Source organism: Peromyscus eremicus, chromosome 19 (genome assembly GCF_949786415.1).
Source record: "Peromyscus eremicus chromosome 19, PerEre_H2_v1, whole genome shotgun sequence".
Taxonomy (NCBI): Eukaryota; Metazoa; Chordata; class Mammalia; order Rodentia; family Cricetidae; genus Peromyscus; species Peromyscus eremicus.
Window position 1 is genome coordinate 49,052,670 of NC_081435.1, and position 20,612 is coordinate 49,073,281.

The window sequence follows — 20,612 nt, forward strand, 5'->3', positions numbered from 1 at the left end:
GAGAGAGAGAGAGAAATACTAAAAGGTAGACAATTAAATGCAAGTTTCCTTTCTTCTTAAGGTCCTTTCTCCGTCCCAGAGGCAACTCCCACTATTCTCTTGTGAGCCTTCATGAGGCTTTAATCATACAAGAATATAAAAATCATACAAGAATACACACACACACATACACACACACACATAGTGCACGTTACCACCAACACACTCAATTGTTTCCATACAAGTAAAAGAATGCTAACCTAAAGGTTATTTTTTTTCATGTGTGTGTGGGTGGGGAGGGGGGGAGGCAGGGTTGTTGTGGGATATTTGATCACTCTGTAAACCTCAATATTATGATAATTAAATAAAAATCAACATTGGGTCAAGAGCCGGAGCCAGCAACTAGTGGACAGGAAACATCCATAGAGTCAGGAAAATGGATAGAGAAATGCACAGGAAGTAGTAGGGAGGGTGTGGTGATATATTTTTGTAATCTCGAAAATAAAGCTTGCCTGAAGATCAGAGGACAGAGCTAGCCACAGAGTTAGTCATAGAGGTCAGGCAGTGGTGGCACACACCTTTAATCCTAGCACTCAGGAGGCAGAGGCAGAGGTTTCTGTGAGTTCGAGGCCACACTGGGCTACACAAGATTAATCCAGTCTAAAAGATAAACAGAGCCAGGCAGTGGTGGCACACACCTTTAATCCCAGCACTAGGAAGGTTGAGACAGGAAGTGATATGGCTGGGCAGAGAAAGGAATATAAGGCGGGAGGAGACAGGAACTCACGCTCTTGCTTTTTCAGGCTGAGGAGGTGGTGAGGTAAGAGGTGGCGGCTGTGGCTTGCTCTGCTTCTCTGATCTTTCAGCTTTCACCCTGATATCTGGCTCCAGGTTTTTATTAAGACCATTTAGGATTTGTGCAACTTTTGGCAGCTTTTTCAGTTTGAGACGGTGGAAGAGAAGCTCTCTTTCTGGGATGCTGGCTAAGGAGGAAGGTCAGCTGGTTGCTCCTCAGCCTCTCTGAGCTAGCAGGTTTTCACCCCAGCATCTGACTCCCAGGTCTTTACTGGTCAAATCATAAGACTGGAATTTAATTTAAAAACAACTCAGGGTCACATGTACCCCAGGCTGCCCTCAGACTATGTAGTCAGGGGTGACTTGAACTTCTGAGCTTCCTGCCTCTACCTCTCTCAAGTGCTCAGTTTTCAGGCATGCATACAGCACCGCACCCAGTTTTATGGGCTTCATATGTGCCAGGCAAGCATTCCACCTATTGGACTACCCTCTAGCCCTCAGATAACTTTTGAAATAAAGACTGTCGAAGCTCTTCTGCTGTCGGGTGCACAGTTCATCCACCCCGAGAGTGAAGAGGCTGAAGGAAAACATCTTCAGGTTCCACCACAGCCAAGGGTGAGAACGAGACGAGAAGTGTCCTGGGATAGCACTATAGCACCAAGTGTTTCCTGGGGAGCATGCCTTCCCAGCACCCCAGCAGAGAGCCCCAAAAACCCAAGAGTTAGAGAAAGGCCACACCCTACATTTCAAGAAGCTGAGGATCCCTGACACCTTACCTAGACTGCAAACACACACACACACACACACACACACACACACACACACACACACACACACACTACTCTGCATCCCTCTGCATCCTGGGCTAGAGGGAGGGGAGAGATCTGGTTCTAGTCCACTTCAGCTCCATTCCAGGCAATACCCTGAGCAATCTATTTCCTTCCCTGCACTGACACAAGACAAGGCAGGAGGGGGGCAGGACACGACACTCCAAATCAATGGATCTGAGACTTTTTTGTGCTCCTCACTTCTGAGAGTTCAACTGCTGCCACCGAGAGACATTGCTGACCTCATGATATGCACAGATCTGCACGAGGCTCCTAGTCTCCCAAGTCCACAGGCTAGTTCTCTGGAATCCAAGGCAAGGCCTAGGGTCTGCACGACTTCCCTGGGCCCCTCCAGAACTATCTATCAGTATGCCGGGAGACTTGACATTTAGTCTACTTTCCATAAGGCTAACACAGTGTGGGGGAAACAGAATCACTCAGGCAAGCGGCATGCGGTGTAGGCAGAATCCAAGGCTCAGCTCACGACTAGGACAATCTTGGACCAGCAGGGGCTGCTCTTTCCCTTGACAAGGTTTCCTGCAGTGGCCTGGTACAGAAATAACACTGAGAATTCTTACTACGAATGGCCTTGTCAGGGATCTGAGTCAGCCAGTGTGTCGTAGGTGGGCCTGTATGCTAGGCACTGTTCTAAATGCTCCCTAGGTACTACCCACTGCACTCCTCCCGACAGCCTTTGACCCAGGCCCTGTTATCTACTCCCATGGATCAGAAAGCTGAGTCATGGAGAGGCTAAGAGAGGGTGTGTGCCTAAGGACCCACAAGCTCTCATTGGCAGGGCTGAAATTCAAATCTAAGTGGCCTCTTCCAGTCTGGAAGGATGCAGGACCCCACAAGAGGGAGCCATAATGTGAGACGGAACACAATCTGTGCTAGAACAGAGCAGACACTTGGCAAATGTCTCCCCAGTGCTCTGGGCTCTCAAAGGCAGCAGAAGAGAAGGCACAGGGCCCCAGTACATAAGTCAGTACACATGGGTCTAACTTGATTGGCATACCAACCTACCATGAGACTCTGCCCCTATGTCTTACGTTTGTTCCTCAGAGCAGAAGTTGATGCTCATGGAAGGCCTTTCCAGGATCTAAGAGCCCTCCCAGTTCTGACAGGCTTAACCCCCGCCCCCAGCTGAGTCTCAGCAACCCCAGAAGTTGCAGCTGCAAAGGAAGGGAGGAACCCCCTGCATCTGCACAAAGCTGACCATGTACCTGGGCTTTGATGTCCTCAGCCAGAGTCCAGGACAAGTGTCCTCGGTAACTTGGGAGGTCCAGACCCTTGAAAAGCCAGTCAGAGGCAGTATCTACTCCCCACATTTCCACATACCCTCTACACACACTCATACAGAAAGCTTTTTAACTTGCACTCAGTGTGAAAACTGGCCCAATCTCTTGGAAGCATCATCTACAAGGATCTATTGGAACTGAAAAACCATGTATCCACGGACCCAGAATTTGCATTTCTGGAACTTATCTACCCACATGCGGCAACCAATGACTGTAATACTGTGTGTGATGACGGAGCGGTCGACAACGGATGTCCATCAGCAGGGGAACGGTTAAATAATGATGGCACATCCTTGCCTGGAATACTACACAGCCAACAAGGGGGAGGCAAGACTCCACAAACTCATCTGAAGGGTTTCCAGGACACACTGCTCTGAGGAAGCAAGGTACAGAACGGTCTATCATCACGCCGGCTCTGTTGGTTTTGTAGTTTGGAAAAAAAAAAAAAAAAAAAAAAGGTGAAGAGGAAAGTCATGTAACAGATCAGTAACCATGGTTACCTCTGGGGAAGGAAAAGGCAATTGTGGGAGTGCTGGGAAGGTTTTGCTTTTAACTGTCCACGTTTCTGTTTCCTGCTCGGGCTTTTATCCTATATGTGTCATCTTCGTGAAAATGTTTGTGTGTAATTTCAAGGTTTAAAACAGAAATAGAACCAAAGTCTAACGCCACTGTCCAGGCAGGAAGGGTAAAGGCCCAGCGAGGCCTTGCACCTGAGGCTCTCGGCAGAAACCATGTCCATCCTAGTGCTCAGGGACCCTGACTGAGCTAGAACTGACAGATCCAGCCCTCACCATTCTACAGTCTGATACCAGCCCCAGGCCACAGTCCTCACCAGTGAAAGCTCATCATCCACTTCAGACACTGGGGATAGAAGCCTCTCCAGGGCGGGGCTGGGGGGCTCTGATAAAGGGGCAGGTGAAGCTGAGACACAGGATGGTGTGTCTCCCTCATCCAGTCCCGGGAAGGCAGCCAGCCCCACATCGTCTTCAGGGATGTCATCCAGGGTCTTGGTGAGCGCAGCCAAGAGAGCTTCATTTTCACTGTCAATCTGGATGGAAGAGAGAAAATGGGGAGGGGGGAGGGTTAGTCACTGTGGGAGACCCAGCAGTCTGCAGGAAGGCAACCCATTGCCTACCCCGATGAGCCACCACTACCTCCTCGCCATCTCCATGCCTGCCCCTTAACCTGACAAATCTGTTCCATACTCCTGGACTAGCACATGGTCAATAAACAGTCAACTTCAAGAACCATAGAATTGGATAAGCAGGCTATGGGAAGGGCCTCGCCTGGAGTCCCAGTCCTGACTCCACTGCTCATTGAGCTGTGACCTAGGCAGAAGGCAGCCTACTTGGAGACACCCGCCTCTTCTATCAGAGTCTCAAGCTCCTCTCCATCATTGGTGGCAGGGTCCCAGCCCCTTGAACCTTGAGGCCCAGACAGGGTAGAGACTGGATACCCCAGAGCTCAACTGTGGCAGTCATAACTAGAAGCATGGAAGCCAGCTTGGACTCTTGATGAGATCCTGGGGCTTGTGCTCACTCGGGGAGAGGCAGTCGGTGCATGGTCACCGACTCACAGAGACCACACTTCCTCCAGTTATTCCTCACCTGCCAGATGGATACCAGACAGAACTTACTCCAATGAGTTCCTGTTGAGGATGGGGTTGGGGTGGGGACGGTTGCAGGTGATGTGCTTAGAAAGCAGTACCTGACACAGAGCAAGCACTGATTCCTTGCTATGCTATACTCGCTAACTATACTGCTATCATTTCAGCAACAAGGACGGAAGCCAGTCCCCACCTCACTTCCTGTCTTCCCCGCCCCCATCACATGCTGTACTGCATCCGGCTTTGTGTTGGACGTAGTCATCGGCACACCAAGACCATCATGCCCCTGCCCTCCTAGAGCTTGGCTTTTGATGAACAGAGCTAGATAAGAGAACAAGGGAATAATACATTTAAGAGCTGGAGAGAGGCTGGAGGAAGCCAGAGGAGGCAGGGGTAGCAAAGAACAAGACAAAACAAAACAAAAAAACCCAAAACAAAAACAAAAACAAACAACAACAAAATCCAAGAAGATGGCAGGCTACCTCGAGTGGCCAGGAACCTTCTCTGAGCAGCTGACACTTGAACTTTAGTAGGTGAGTAAAAGGCTGAAAAACCAAGGCTCAGGCTAAGTGAAGGCCCAGGCATGAGGGACCGGAAAACTCTGTCAATAGCACCTAGGAGCTCATACAACACCCTTGTGAGGGGGGCATGCTTCTAATCTCCATTTTGCAGCAAGCATCGGGTAGAGTCAGAGCTTGAGCACAAATGGACTGGAGTCCCATCTTCCCTGCTGTCTGCAACCCCTGAGGTGCCTAGCCCCGGGTCCTAAGCTTGAGGCTGGGGACACAGGCCACACTGCTTCTAGATCAGGCCAAGCGTCCCAGTCAGAAGCCCCGGTTCCCGGGGTCTGTGCTGGCAGAAGCACACGCTGTCACATGCTCCCTTCTGAGGCAAGCTTTCCCATCCCGGGTCCAGCTGCTCTTCCTTTCTTCAGGAAGTTCATCTGAAACACACATCTCGTGATGGCCTTTTGGCTGCACTAAATCTGTTCCAGGCTGTAACCTTACAGTCCGAGCTGCAGCTGAGTAACTCAAACGGGGACTCAGGGAGAGGAGAATAAACGTGTTCGTCATTTTTAGAACAGAGCTAAGAATAAAAAAAAAAAAAAAAAAGAGTCAAAAGAAGTTGTTAGTTGTTAGTGGGTCTGAGCCAGGGCTCTGTGGACTCTGGATCTAGAAAGCTATGAGGAGGACTCAAGTGGCCGCCCCCACCTGCAAAGCCCCCCTAATCCTCAGGCAAGACTCCCTATGCTTGATCCCCAGAATACCTTGCTAGCGTGATGGGGATTTAAGAAACTGGAACTTGGACCCAGTGATATGATTTGGGGGATGACCACACGGAGCTCTGCCACCAGGATGGCCCTGAACAAGATGCGTCCCTTCACTGAACCTGCACAAGTGGGGGGACATAACCCCAACACTTCTCCCAGCTCCAAGCCTGGGTTGTGGGAAGCAGCAAAATTGCTGAGTGAAGGAAACAGATGGGGAGCAACAGGGAGACTGGCTGACTTCAGTTTCCCAGGTTCTAGAGAAGTCACTCAGAATGACGTCACGCCATCAGTGCTGGGTGGAATGAGAATTCCCAGGGTGCCATAAATTATCAAACGTAACAGAACTGGAAGGGCTTTCGGGATCACCCAGTGGCCAGGGGTGTCAAACAAGTGGGGTGTGTGTGTGTGTGTGTTCTAGCTCATCTGTGCCATGGATGACGTCATGCCAAAGTCCTGGTGACACAGGAGGGCTCTAGGCAGCAACCTCAACCAGTCACAGCTGGCGCTCCTTGGGAAGCCTACCCACCATTCTTTCCACAGGTGGGCTGAAGCCCCAGAACAAAGACCTGCTAGAGCTACATAGCAAACCAGGGCAGCGCCAAGGATGAGAGAACCGTAACTTATAGAGCATAGGCATGGGGTGGAGATGAACACAAAATGGCAGAGACCATGATAAGACTGGATGTAAGCCACAGTGACTAACAAAAGACCTGTTTCTCGGTCCCTCTTCCTGAGCTGCCTAGCTCTGGAATGGCTGGGTGGGGTTCGGAGAAGGGCCACCTTACCCACACTGCCCTGGCTCCTTCCTGGCTGCCCTGTAGGCGCCTTTAGATATCATTGGGGCTGGCCACCTCATCCTGCCTGGGCCCATTAGCTTGCTCCCCCTGCTCGGCTTAGAAACGGAGCGAAAATTAATGGAGAGTTAATCAGCTGAGAAGGGATATTAATAGACTTGCCCCGCCCCCAGCCTTCCCCGACTCATCTCAGGCTGGAGGAAAAGGAATCTTGGAGAAGCCTTAGTGAAATACTCCATTTGGGGACTGGAGTGGCATGAAGGAATGGTACAGAGCCAGAAGAATACAGAAAAAGTCACTCACAGCCCAACATGCCTGTCTTCTAAGAGGGTCCATGAATTCCTGGCATCTCTAAGGACTGGTGACTTCCTCCATCCATCCTTAACACACCAAGAAACTGTGATACAGTCCGTGTTCCTTCTTCATTCCTCACACGGGGAAGCTGAGGCCCCGGAAAAGGGAGCTTGCCAAGGCCATATTGCATGAAGTAGCCAAACATCTGCTTACTCTAGAGCATTCACTAAGTGCCTGTCATACCCTGGCCCCAAGACTTTGAGACATACAGAAAATGGAAAGCAATGCCCACGTCCCCAAATCTTGTCAACCCTTAGAAGTATAGCTTGCCCCCCCCCTTCTCTTAGTTTGTTCCCGTAGCAATGGTGCCATTAGATTGTCAGAACAGGACACTGACACTGTATCATGCTCCAGCGTGCTCCCTCTGCCGCCGTCCTCCCCTCCCCCAGTGGGAGGAAACTGTCTAAGTTAATGGCAGAAAGAGGATCAGAACCAGTGGACCCTGGGTCTCAGCTCAAGGTTTTGGAAGAGGTCAAAACACCTACTAACTGAACCCTTACCATGGGCAAAGGCTTCAGAAATGAGTAAACCATTCAGGGAGAGCATAGACAGAAGATGTCCATGGGCAGAAGTGACCAAATGCCTCAGGAGGCGTGACCCATGGCTCTGTTTATGTGATTCGTTAGGGCTGGACACAAGGCTAGACACAGACAGGGTGAAGTCCTGGGGTACAATACGCAAACTGAGGACCCAGCCCCAGAGTTGATGAAGGGGTGGAGGGATGCCAGACAGATCATGATGGCCACAGACTGCAGTCACACTATCACCCAGACACCCAGCAGGCTCAATTGCGGAGAATGGCCTGGTCTGGGGGAGTGGTCATGAGCAGGAGAGGTTCTGGTGTGAGAGCTCCGCCCACCACAAAGGCTGACTGCTCATTGGGCTGGGAGCCTCGAAGGCTCCTCAGCTCGGAGCCCATTTCGCCCATGATATGACTTCTCCGGAGGCCTGCTGAGGCTCTGACTAGGAAGAGCAGGTTCGGGCCTGTGGGGTCTCCCGGGGAAGGTCTCCAGCAGCACTCTGACCCCACGTGTACATTAGTTCTCTGCAATCTGAAAGCAGTTTTGAAAAACTGTCCCCGAAGAGAGCGGGAGAAGTGCTGTTTTGGCACCGTGTCTAAGTTTTGCTTTTTTTTTGTTTTTTCGAGACAGAGTTTCTCTGTGTAGCTTTGGAGCCTGTCCTGGAACTCGCTCTGTAGACCAGGCTGGCCTCGAACTCACAGAGATCCACCTGCCTCTGCCTCCCGAGTGCTGGGATTAAAGGCGTGCGCATCACCACCGCCTGGCTTGGTTTTGCTTTTTTAAACAGTTGGTAAAGCATTTGCCTTGTGAGCAAGAGGACCAAGTTCAAGGCTCAGAACCCATGTTTCAAACAAACAAACAAACAAACAAACAAACAAGAGTGGTAGCATACACTTGCTATTCCAGTGTCAGGGAAGTGGAAACAGGTGACAGAATCTGTCTCAAAAAGCCAGATGTGTCGAGTGTAATAATGTGTGTCTTTAAAATGGCAGCACTCAGAAGGCAGAGGCAGATAAATCTCTGCCAGGAATACATACATGGTGAGACCCTGTCTCAAAAACAAACACAGACAAAAGGCAAGGTATATGGTACCTGACGAATGACACAGAGGTTGTCCTCTGGCCTCCACATGCACACACACACACACACACACACACACACTCACACACTCACATACACACACACACACAGACAGAGAGAAATACAGAGAAAGACAGAGACAGAGAAAGACAGAGAGATCCCAGATGGAGCCAGACAGGGCCAGAGCCCAGCCCTCACAGGATTGGCAAAGGGGTTCCACATAGTAGCGCATGCTATGGGCTCCTAAGTTAGAACCTTTGCCCTGATCCTTCCTAGCTGTGTGACCTGGAGCCAGTCACCCCAACTCTTTGAGCTTTATTTTCCTCACCTATAAAATGAGTGACTAATAATATGCAATTTGGAGGTTAGAATAGTCTCAAGGAAAATCCATACTATGAATAAGACTCTATGGTGAGGTCCCGACTACCTATACTTCCTCCCCAGCACTGCAAGCTCCCAGCGGCTGCTCTAGGATCACTGTTCCTGCCCTTCAACTTCCCCTGGCTAACTACCAGAGGCCTTTCCCTGACACCAGCCTCCAGCCATTCTCTGCCCTATGCCCTGGTAGTCCCTGCCACTGGCTTATGTGTTTGCTAATCTAGGGTCTACTGATGACCTCAGCTCTTGACACACAGGGAGCTTGACAGACTGCTCTGGAAGGACAGACGACAAGCTCCGTCTCCAGGACTATGCAAGATGCGCAATGACATACAAGCCCCATGTGGGCATGGTACAGTGCTACCTGGCTACCACAGAGGCACACTGAGCCTAGGCACCTGCCTCTATGGGAAAGATGATTTTAGGAAAAGATCAGTACATCTGCAGGTTCCATCACCCAGCTTCAACATGGCAAGCCTTATTTCATCTGTGGCCATTCATGCGGGGCACCCCCTGCCCCAACACACACAAGCAAATGTCTGTAGAACTTGCTTTACTCTGAAGAACAACCCAGACATCTCATGCTATTAGTCTATTTGAAGAGGCCTTCTTAAAAGGACTGCTAGTCATCATGTGTAACACAAATCTTAAAAGGTCTCATAATAAAAAACTCAGAGCCAGGTATGGGGGTAAAAGCTGAAAGATCAGAGAAGCAGAACAGCCAGCCACTAGTTCTTACCTCTACAAAACCCTCAGCCTCAAGAGAGCGACTTCCTGTTTCCTCATGCCTTATGTATCTTTCTGTGTCCTGCCATATTACTTCCTGGGATTAAAGGCATGTGTCACCACTGCCTGGTTCTGTTTCTCTCATGTAGCCCAGTGTGGCCTTGAACTCACAGAGATCCAGACGGATCTCTGCCTCCCAAGTGATATGATTAAAGGAGTGTGTCACCACTGTCTGGCCTCTATGTCTAATTTAGTGGCTGGCTCTGTCCTCTGATCCCCAGGTAAGCTTTATTGGGGCGCACAATATATCACCACAATCATGTGCCTAGGCTGGACACCCAAGCCACTGACTGAAAGCACTTTGCAGAATGGCTGGTTTTGTTGAACCTCTGGGTGCTCTTCCTGGTAAGAGTCGACGAGAGAACAGAGTGAGGCAATACACACAGGCAGAAACAGTACTGCAGAGATGCTCAGTACTACAGAGATGCTCAGTACCATAAGCCCCATCCCAGAGTCCTGATCGCAAAGTCCTGGCTCAGGAAGCAGGTTGGATTTATATTATTGATGTCATGTTAAGATTTGTTTATCCTTTTTTTTTTTTGAGACAGGGTTTCTCTGTGTAGCCTTGGCTGTCCTGGAACTCGCTCTGTAGACCAGGCTGGCCTTGAATTCACAGAGATCCTCCTGCTTCTGCCTCCCGAGTGCTGGAAGATTTGTTTTTTCCATTTATGTGTATGTGTCTGTACACCTGTGTGAGGTGTCTGCAGAAGCCAGAAGAGGGTGTCACTTCCCCTAGAGCTAGAGTTACAAGTGGTTGTTAAGTGCTGAGCACCAAACTTGAGTCCTCTGGAGGGGCAGCAAGTGCTCTCGACTGCCGGCCCATCCCCTCAGCTCCTGGTTTTTGTTTTTTCAAGTTAAGAATTCGCTCATGGAAGGAAGCCCAGGCCGGCGTCAAACTCATGGCCATCCTCCTGTCTCAGTCTCCCCAGTGCTGGGATTTACAAGCATAAGTCGGGGACACCTGGCTCAGAGTCTGAGTCTAGTTCAGTTACTGAGGAAGTGACTTGCCCAACCTCTCAAAGCCTCAGTTTCCCCATTTATAAAGTCAAGAAGTAACGGCACCTGCCTCGTGGAAAAGGAGCTGAGGATTCAATGAGATGATGTGGGTGCAAAGGACTCAGACCCGCCCTGGCCCCTGAAGGGGCTTGCTTCCGCCTGCAAAGCACCCAGGGGGCAGCTCATTCCAGACCCTACTTTCTGGAGGTGGCAAAACAGGCCAGGCAAGGGTGCTAGAGCTGTCCTAAGGCAGGTGTGGATCTAGAGAGGGAAAGGGGACCCCAAGATCTTGCGTGAGTGGGTGCACGTTGGCTTGAGCAAACACAGAAGGGAGGGACAGAGCATAGGGCTGGTGAGAGTCAGGGCCCACCTGGAAGAGCTCGGCGTCATCGGGGCTGTACTGGCTGGGCTCTGTCTCCGAGGTCTCGGGGTACCACTGCAGCTCCCCAAAGCACGCGGCTGAGTCAAAGTCACTGGTGTCCAGCTGGGAGAGGTCGAGCTCTGGAAAGTCAGCACACAGCTGTTCCTCCCCGGATTCCCCATCCTGAGGAGACAGGAAGGAAAGAGGTGATCAGAGCTGAGTGTGGCCACACCCAGCCAGGAACCTGCTTGTTCATAAAGCTGTGGATCGGGACTCTGTACCAAGACCCAAGTTTGCCAAATAACCAATAAATGTAAAGATCTGCCCCAATCCTTAAAACTGTTGAGCCTACTGGAAGATAAGGTGGGCCCTGCAGCACAAGGCCCCTCTGCCTCTTTTCTTTCTCTTTGTACTCCTACACATCCCTCAAAACCCTGCCCACACAGTAGGTCTTTCTTCTTACCAGGACTGCTTCGTTGAACACTTTATTAGCACCTCTAAACAGTTACCATTTTATAAAAGTCCCCCTCACCTGGAAGGCAATGCCTCATAGCTAATGTCCTTTATTTTATTAGTCACAGAACAGAACAAGGAGATAATAATGTCTGACACTGAGTGATTCCTGAGCTCTTGGGAAACACCTGAAGTCCACAGGCATGTTATAACTATTTATAATGTCTGAAGTGTGGAAGACCACCCAGAGGATAGGTTGGAACTAAAACCGTAACACACCTTTATTACAGAATACTACAGTCCTATCGAAAAGAATGAGGCAGATCTATGGATCGCCTTGAAAATGTGCCGAAGAACAACCTAAGTTATGGAACAGCCTCATGCAGAAGACAATCCCCATGCGTAGGGAAGGAAATGGCCACCAAGCTGCAAGCTTCCCCACGTAGGATAACATCCACGTAAGCTCACAGGAAGAGGTCTACGGAGCCCCCACCCACCTGCAGGGAGGTGAGTGAGCGTGGAAGAAAGTGACAGGGGACTCTGGTAGCAGCACCATCCTGACCAACGGTTCTCAAAGGACCAGGGCCAGCTTCGTCCTTGTCTCCTGGGGATTTTCTTTTCTTTCTCTTTTTAAAATAACTTATTTATATTTTATATACATCGGTGTTTTGCCTACAGGTCTGTCTGTGTGAGGGCATTGGATCCCCTGGTACAGGAGTTACAGACAGTTGTGAGCTGCCGTGTGGGTGCTTGGGTATTGAACCCAGGTCCTCTGGAAGAGCGGCCAGTGCTCTTAACACCTGAGCCATCTCTCCAGTCCCATTTCTGGGGATTTTCTATCAATGCAGACCCTCGGGCCAGCCCACCTCTGCTAAGTCACAAGCTGCCAACTTTCTCCTGGTACCCAAGGTCATCCATCACCAATTATGGGACTGCCTTGAAGACTCAGAAACCCTTGAGGCAGGAGGACGGCGCTGTAGTGGGACACCAAAGATTTTGAGGGAAGTAGCTGAGGCCTGGCTATCCAGAGTCTAAATTTCTACTCATCAGCCATAAGCCTGATAGGGAAGGCCATTCACATGACCTTCTGAAACCTAACTGTCTCACTAGAAAATGGGCACGGCACCAGTGCCTTACAGGCTCAAAAGCAGTTGAGGTGGAGTTACGGACCGGCCCAGTGAGTACTCAATAAATGTCATCTAAGGGTAGTGACCTCAGAGAAAGACAACAGTCATAATAAAAGCAGCCGAGTTCTATGGCAGATGGGTGGGACTGGCCTCAGGGGGGAAAAAGGCAACACGACACTCAAGAGAAATAGGCTTTTCCCTGGCCTTTTCCTAATTGTTCCCACTTACTAGGCCTCATAAATTATGAATAAATGTATATAATTAGCTCAACTTGAAACAGGAAAAGGGCTTTTACCCAAATTTGGGTCAAATATCTTAATTGGCATTTTGCAAGAATCCTGCCTATATGGGCAGCATGGGAACCAGGCCTCTCTGCCCGTGGCCATTCCCGGCTGAATCTCAGGCCAAGCAGCACTGTGCCAGCAAATGTGCTCCAGATGGGGGGCATGTCCCTACCATCCCCGCTCCCCATCTTCTCCAACACACGTACATCCAGTAGCCCTAAGTATTGAGCTGCGGAGTTACTCAGAACCATGTACTGGAGAATATGCAACAGCTCAGGAGTGGAACAGACAAAATTGACCACTGTCCTCTCAGAGGTGGACCCCTGGGGCTGAGGAAGAGAGGGTGCTAGGCAACCCACACGAAAGATGTGATTAGAGCCATCTCCTCTTATCTGTACAGAAAATTCCAGAAGTAAGCAATTCAAAAGTTATAAATTATGCGTCATTCTGATCTGCATGGTAAAGTCTTAAGTAGTCTGGCCCTGTCTCTGAGTCCCCCATTTGTCCAGCGTACCCATAGGGTGTATACTGCCTGCCCGTTAGGGTCTCCGGAGTCATCCTCATTACCGAGAGTCTGCTGTGGCATGACGGTGCTGTTTCCAGTTCCCGATTATCTCACAGCAAATGCCCCCAAAGTTCAAGAGCAGCCATGCTGCCGTGGCAAGATGCTAACGTGGAGCCATGAAGCACTTCTCGTGGGGGAAAAGGCAAGCTAGCGGTCTAATCAGGAAAGAGAAGAGTCCTATGACAAGGTGGGTTAAGGTCTAAGATGCAATCTAAGAATCTGTGAAGGGGTTGGGGGGGGAGAATTCCACGCTGGTTTTGCTATCGCACGCACGCACGCACGCATGCACGCACCTCAAACGTTTACAGTTAAGGTCGCAGTACAGAGTGAAAGCTTAGTACAGGTGGAAAGGGCTTCACATTTTGTTCACATGCATAGAAAAAAAAAAGCCTACAGTATTCGGGGTCTGGTGTTATCTGTGGCTTCAGGCATCTACTTGGGACCTGGAACACAATCTTCAAGAATAAGAAGGACCACTGCACGAACTGTGATGAGGCCAGCCAGATGCTTCTGGGCCTAGCTGGGAGTCTGAAGGTGAGAGGGGACATGCTGCCTTAACCCTGAATCCCTGCGGTGAGCCAGCCACGCCAGCCACGCCAGCCACGCCAGCTCTGAATCATCCATGCTCCACAGCGGCGGCCACTAAAGGTGGGTTCTCTCCGCTACTTCTTGGCACTTCTGTGCCCTTTGTACCCGGTCTGTGGCAATGCAGCTGGTGGCTTTGGCTTTTGTGGACGGTCAGTTGGCGTTGCTTCCACGTTTGGGCCATTTTAAATCTGGAATAGTTGTGTCTAAGTCTTTTTGTGGACATACGCCTTTATTTCTCTGGGGTATATATTAGGTCTGAATTTGCTGGGTCATTTTGGAGCATGGGGAGCTAACTGATTTAGATGGAGGGGGTGAGGTGGGGGCAGGTAAGGCTTCCTAATGGAGCAGACAGAAGCCAGGTGATGGAAGAGGCAGGAGGGGCATTAGACAGGGCGAAGACCTCAGTAAGGGCGAGCCTAGGACATGCTAACATGGATGGAGGCGCTGGGTGCTGAGGTCAGCAGGCTGCAGCTCATTGCCTGGACCTGGGGGTGGGGGGGAGCGGATGGAGAGGCAGGTGGCAGCCGGATCAGGTGGGATTGTAGGAGATTTGGGCTTTACTCGGAGTGTGATGGGGGGTAGGGTCAGCGCAGCAACGGTATTAGGCTGTTGGAGGCATCCAGGAGACAGGAAGCAGCAAGCTGGAGAGCCATCACCTAGGGCCGGTAGAAGGAGGCCCTGAAGCTGGGACAGAGAGTGTGAGTGAGACAGCAGGGGCCTGCTGACCAGCAGAGCCTTCAGCAGTCAGCTCTGCTATGTCCTTGGTCTCTCTGACCCCAGTCACTCAGAGCGGCTACCGCCACAGCACCCACTTTTTAGAAACAGCCTTAGAATGGAAGTTTCAGATCCCCAGTTCAGCCAGGAGCCAGCAGTCCTGAAAGGTAGCCCAGGTGGGGGAATGCCCTGGGAGGGTGTGGGGGAGCGGGTAGAAACTCCTTGCAGAACCAGATAAAAAGACCGGAGGGTGCGGCACAGTGGTCAAGTGCCTGCTTTTTTTTTAGCATGTACAAAGTTCTAGGTTCAGTCCCCGGAACTGCCAAAAGGAAAGAGAAACACAACAAAAATTCTTCACACGCATGCAACATACACGTGTGCACACAGAATTCACACACAACTCTGAGGTCTTCGCTGCCTCCTTCACTTGGCAGATGTGGAAACTGAGGCCCATGGCAGATAACAGGTCGGCTCAGGTTCATCGGGGAGTGTCCCTCCTCGGCAACCACACCACTTCCTTCACAAAATACCCATCAATGCCCATGATGGCTGCACATATTGATCCCCATAGCAGCTCAATATACTCAGGGCAGAGCCAGCATATAAAAATAAAGAGCCGCAGCCTTGTACCCTGGTCAATTAGGCCCAAGACCACGCTCCAGCTAAAAACCATTAAGCGCTCTGCTAATGGGACATTCTTGGCCTTCTCTACATTTAGAGGCTTTTGAAGGGGTGCCTAAGGTGACCCAGTTCCCTGGGAAAGGTCTCAGTCGGGGCTTTTTGGCCCTGTCCCGGCCACCTACCTTCTATAAGCTCTGCTGGTAGAGCCAAGAGGTCACACAGCACAGGACTAATGGCCACTGCTATTATCGCGTGCCTACTATATGCCAAAAGCCACGCGAATGCCTCGTGTACACCTTCTCATCAGAGTCCTAGAACAACCCTAGATGCTACTGGGCAGGAGACTGGGGCACGGAGGTCACCTGAGTTTCTTGCTATGGCTGCAATAACAGCACACTCCCTGTGTATCGTACTTTAACGACAGAAAATCAGGATCCATAGGCCCAGAGGCTAGCAGGCTGCCACCAGGATGCCATCGGGGCCCCTCCAAGGCTTTCAAGAGAAAGAACTGCTCTGTCTCAGTCCCCTCTCTTTGCCTTGGAGGTAGCCAGCTTCCCTGTCTGCACACATTTCCCCCTTTTGATAAGGACCCTAGCCGCACCAGATCAAGGCCCACCTAGCTGACCTCAATGGAGCGTGATCTTTTCTGTAAATACCTTATCTCCAAATAGCACCCAAGGTCCCCGAGAGATGAGGCTGAGTCAGACCTGAGGCTTTCCTCTAAAAAGCCGGTGCGACCATCTATCACTGGTGAGTGTGAAAGAACACTGAAGACCATTCATTCCCACTTACAGAGGCGGAAGCGTGGCTTAGGATGGGGGTTGGGAATGGTCCAAGTCATGTGGCTGAGCAAGGACAGGTCTGGGGTCAGCAGCAACATTGCGCCATGCCCCCAGCTACCTGTGCACAACTTGCTCCCCACATCGGCTCTCCTACAGAGCAGCTGTGCCATACGGCCCTTCCTCTGGCAGCACCACACCCCTCATCTAAAAGGGTTATGGCTTCCTCGAGCCAGGGATAGAAATGACCCTGGCAGAGGATTTGCAAGGCTTCACTCCAGACTCACATAAGTGGCTTCACTGGAAGCTTGTGTATCTTGTTGGAAATCGATCCCCTGCTTCAGAAAGAATGCATCTTCAGGGGAAAAAGAAAAAAAAATGTCCAGTCCAGTTTTCTAGCCTGCAATCAGCAAATCTAGCTTACTCCACAGAGCAAATTCCCAGAATTCCTGGGTGGAAGGGAGGAGGGGTGGAAGGTAGATGAGGGACAGCTTACGTCTTTCGGTGGATTCTAAGAACTTGAGACTGGAGAGATTACAGAAAGACTTGGCCCCTCTTGCCCAAATCTCTCCTACGATCCTTGAATTTATCTAATGTCTCAGAGCCACATAAGCTTTGGGGCAATATTTAGGCTGAACCCAGCAGGAAATGAACAAAATCGGCAAGTGAACTCGCAAATGAACTTCCAGAGTGGAAACACAAGTACTTGTATTGAGGTGCCAAGCAGTTAGGCCAGGTGAGCAGCAAGCAGGCCCGGCCTTGCTGCTGGTATCTCCTCTGAGATCAAGGCAGTGATTTTCGCTTGGTTTTACAAACACTGACAGTAAGGAGAGTCCTACCTCCCAGGCCTCTTAAAAAGTAAGGAAGAGGGCTGCAGAGATGGCTCAGAGGTTAAGAGCATTGGCCACTGGCTGCTCTTCCAGAGGTCCTGAGTTCAATTCCCATCAACCACAGGGTGGCTCACAACCATCTACAATGAGATCTGGTGCCCTCTTTTGGTATGCAGGCATACATGCAGGCAAAATACTGTATAAATAATAATGAGGAGGAGGAGGAGGAAGAGGAGGAGGAGGAGGAGGAGGAGGAGGAGGAGGAGGAGGAGGAGGAGGAGAAGAAGAAGAAGAAGAAGAAGAAGAAGAAGAAGAAGAAGAAGAAGAAGAAGAAGAAGAAGAAGAAGAAGAAAGGAAAATAAGCCAAGTGCCTATGCCAGGCCCTCCATGAGTGACCCCACAAATTCATACGTTCAAATTCTGGTCCCCAAGGTGAAGAATGATAATAATGTTAGAAGATGGGGCACTTGGGAGGTGACTGGGCCATAGGGTGGACCTCTTGTGAGTGAGACTAGTGTCTTTAGAATTTAGGAAGCCTTAGCAGCCATTACTAATCCATTACAACTAGCCTAGTCTAGACCACAATCCGAGCCTCCATTACTTTCTAAGAAAGGAGGAAGGGAAATACACACAAGTTATTCTCTTCTTCTCTGACATCCTTGTTTGGTCTCCCTCCCACCCGTTCCCTCCCAAGTGGAAGGAGTCCCCTGACTATCCTTGGGAACTGTTCCTCCCCTAAAGCCAAGTGGCCAAAGTAAGCATGTCTGCCCCAGTGAGCAGGATTGGATACAGGCTTTGTATAGCATTTGGTTAAGAAGGCTCAGCTCTTCCAGACAGGCTGGCAGCCATCTTTGCCAGCACCTAGGAGCAGCAGCCTAGACTGCCTCAAGCTAGGACAAGGCCGAGCCAAGCCGGAGAGGTGGAGGATTCTAAGAAAATCATTTACACACTGGCTCCGGCTGGGTCTAAAGGCAGTTGACTCCCTGCACTGTGCATGTGCATGTGTGCAAGTAAATAAATCCCTTCTAGGGCCGGGCGGTGGTGGCGCACACCTTTAATCCCAGCACTCGGGAGGCAGAGCCAGGTGGATCTCTGTGAGTTCGAGGCCAGCCTGAGCTACCAAGTGAGTTCCAGGGAAAAGGCGCAAAGCTACACAGAGAAACCCTGTCTCGAAAAACCAACAAAACAAAAAAATCTAAACTGCATGCAAGCTGGAGTTTGTACCACTTATCAATGACCAAGTGACGGCTAATCCATCTCTCTTACATTAAAAAAAGAATCCAATCTTCTTGTTGTCTTCCAAATTAATACAAAACTCCTAAAGCAGTCTAGAAGAACAGTAAGAAGTGTAGGCAAGCTTTACCTCCCCCTCCCCTAATTACTTACAGCATCATCCGGAATAACATACACACAAAGCACAAATGCAAGGAAGAATAAATAGATAAAATGAGGGTGCCCTGAGCCCAGCCTGAAAAGTACCGAACTGCCTGAAATCAGAGATCCTTGGAAGGGCCTTCCCCTCAACACTCAAGGCTAGACCCTTGGGCCAGGCAACCCTGGAAGTATCTGGCCTTGGGCCAGCTGAACACAACATGCTGCTCAGCCCTTTACGGCCAGGCCCCAAGCCTTAGCCAAGCAAGTGGTCAGGGACCCTAACAGAAGGACTCTAGGTCTGGTAAGAATGGACCCTCCAGCTGAGAAAGCAACACAGGGTCCAGTACTCATACCTGGCCATGAGCTTACCCCTGTCAGCTGCAAAGCAGCCAAGGTAGCAGTGTGTTTGGGACAAGAGCTCTGACCCAGGGTCAGGGCGTCAGAACCACCCTGGACAGCAACCTCTGTGTCGTGGGCCAGCTCTACTCAGAACTTTCTTACCATGCTAGTGTTTCCATTGGTTGTAGGCAAACCTAACCTATCAGGCCTTTGCTCCCCTGATCTGTAGTCTCCAGTGGGCCGGCCAACCAGGTTAACTGTTATGCTCCCATCCTGCATACCCTCATGGCTCACCTACCTGCTTTCTAGAGCCCGTGATCTGCCCGGCGCTGTCTCCTCCCAACTCCTTTGTTACTATCAATTTTACATAGTTTTTAACTAGAAAATGTGAGTAGATAAGAAGAGAGCTCTGTGAAAAACTAAGGTGTGGGCTGTGGAAGGTTCCAAGACTCTTGAATTACTAAAACAAACGAACAAAAAAATCTGCTTTCAAGTTTCACGTGGATGAGATCCGAATCAAAGATGAGACACTGACGAGATCCGGATCAGAGATGAGGAGACAGTGATGAGAGGCCTCCGAAAGCATCTAAGATCCAACTGTGTGGCTCCCCCAGCAGGACATGGGGGGCTCCAGCCCTGGGGTGAGAACGATGCTGGAATTACTGGGACTCACAGTTCCACAGTCCTCTAGCCAAAGAGGCAAGACGAAGGCATAGCAAACGTGGCTTTGTTAAGAGGATAGATGTGGCATTCATTCCATGATGTGGTTCTCTGACCTTTTCCTAGGAATTCCCATGTCTCCGCCATCAGATAAGCTGTGGCGGCTGAACACCTACCTAGTCTACCTCCGCTGCACCAGAAACAGCCTTGTATCAGTTGGGGGGCACCCTAAGAAGGAGGGCGCAGGAATGGTTCCTTGCCACACTTTCCCCAACGATTCTCTCATCTTGCAGGTGAAGAAATCCGAAGCTCACAGAAAAGGGAACAGGGGAAGGTCACCCAAGATCCACCTAGCCAGCTCCTGGCCAGATCATACAACTAGGATCTCCCTGTATAAACTCTTTTCAAAATGACAGGTCACTTCCTCCACAGCTGTGGTCCCTGTACTCAAATTCTGGGTAAGATTCTCGCCTGCCATGAAAAGGGGCGGGAAAGAGAACAGAGGTCTACAGGGCAGGTGCTATCTTGCTTAGACATCCCTTCCCGACTCCCTGTGGCCTCCAAGCAGTCCCTTATCTCTCTGAGATCTGTGAGCTTGGGTTGCTGGGCAGGGTGGGATTACCTGGGGGTTGGGAGCTCTTGCAGGACCTGGTTGCAGGCCTTTGGAGTCCAGTCTCCTTTTGGCACCTGGGACTGGGGGTGGAGGTGGGGGGAGGGCAGGTACTCTCTTCTCTACCCATGGCAGCATGGATACTGGATGGTGACATTAGGGCCTCTCAGCAGGCACACTGACGCCCAGGCCCAGGAAGGCACTGTTTGTTTTTAAACAATAAAAGCTTAGTGTATGTTGTGACTTGGGCTATGTACTTTGTGTTCGCCTGGCCTTGCCACTGATTGTATGCACTTGAACTCAAGGGCCTCTTGAATTCCCACGAGAGTGGCAGGAAAGACACTCACTTACTCAACTGCCAAGCGATGCCTGCATGAACATCCAGAGGCAGAGCTAGCCCTGGCCTGAGTCTTCTTATTCGTAGGCAGCCATTGTGCCTCTGGGCATCTCCAGAGTCCCCGCTGCATGCATGTGGGCATGTGGGCTCCCACCTGGGGCCTTCGGCACTGGCACCCCTCACCTGCCAGTGTCTGCTTCCCTCACGGTCTCCAACCCATGGCCACTTGTCCAGGCCACCCCGACCTCTGGCTTTGCCAGCTCCCCGCTGAGATTCTCTCAATAAG

The 20,612-nt window shown here is 50.6% G+C and overlaps 1 protein-coding gene across 1 annotated transcript in view; it reads right to left on the bottom strand.

Annotated features, from left to right (window-relative positions):
- Ppargc1b (PPARG coactivator 1 beta) overlaps positions 1-13,495 on the bottom strand; it is a 30,397-nt gene extending 16,902 nt beyond the window's left edge. Inside the window, exons 1-3 of the mRNA XM_059246119.1 lie at positions 13,424-13,495; positions 11,055-11,228; positions 3,732-3,947 (exon numbers count right to left, since the gene is read on the bottom strand). Coding sequence (XP_059102102.1) covers positions 3,732-3,947; positions 11,055-11,228; positions 13,424-13,495 — 462 coding nt within the window. The remainder of the gene's footprint in view (positions 1-3,731; positions 3,948-11,054; positions 11,229-13,423) is intronic.
- Positions 13,496-20,612: the final 7,117 nt, after the last annotated feature.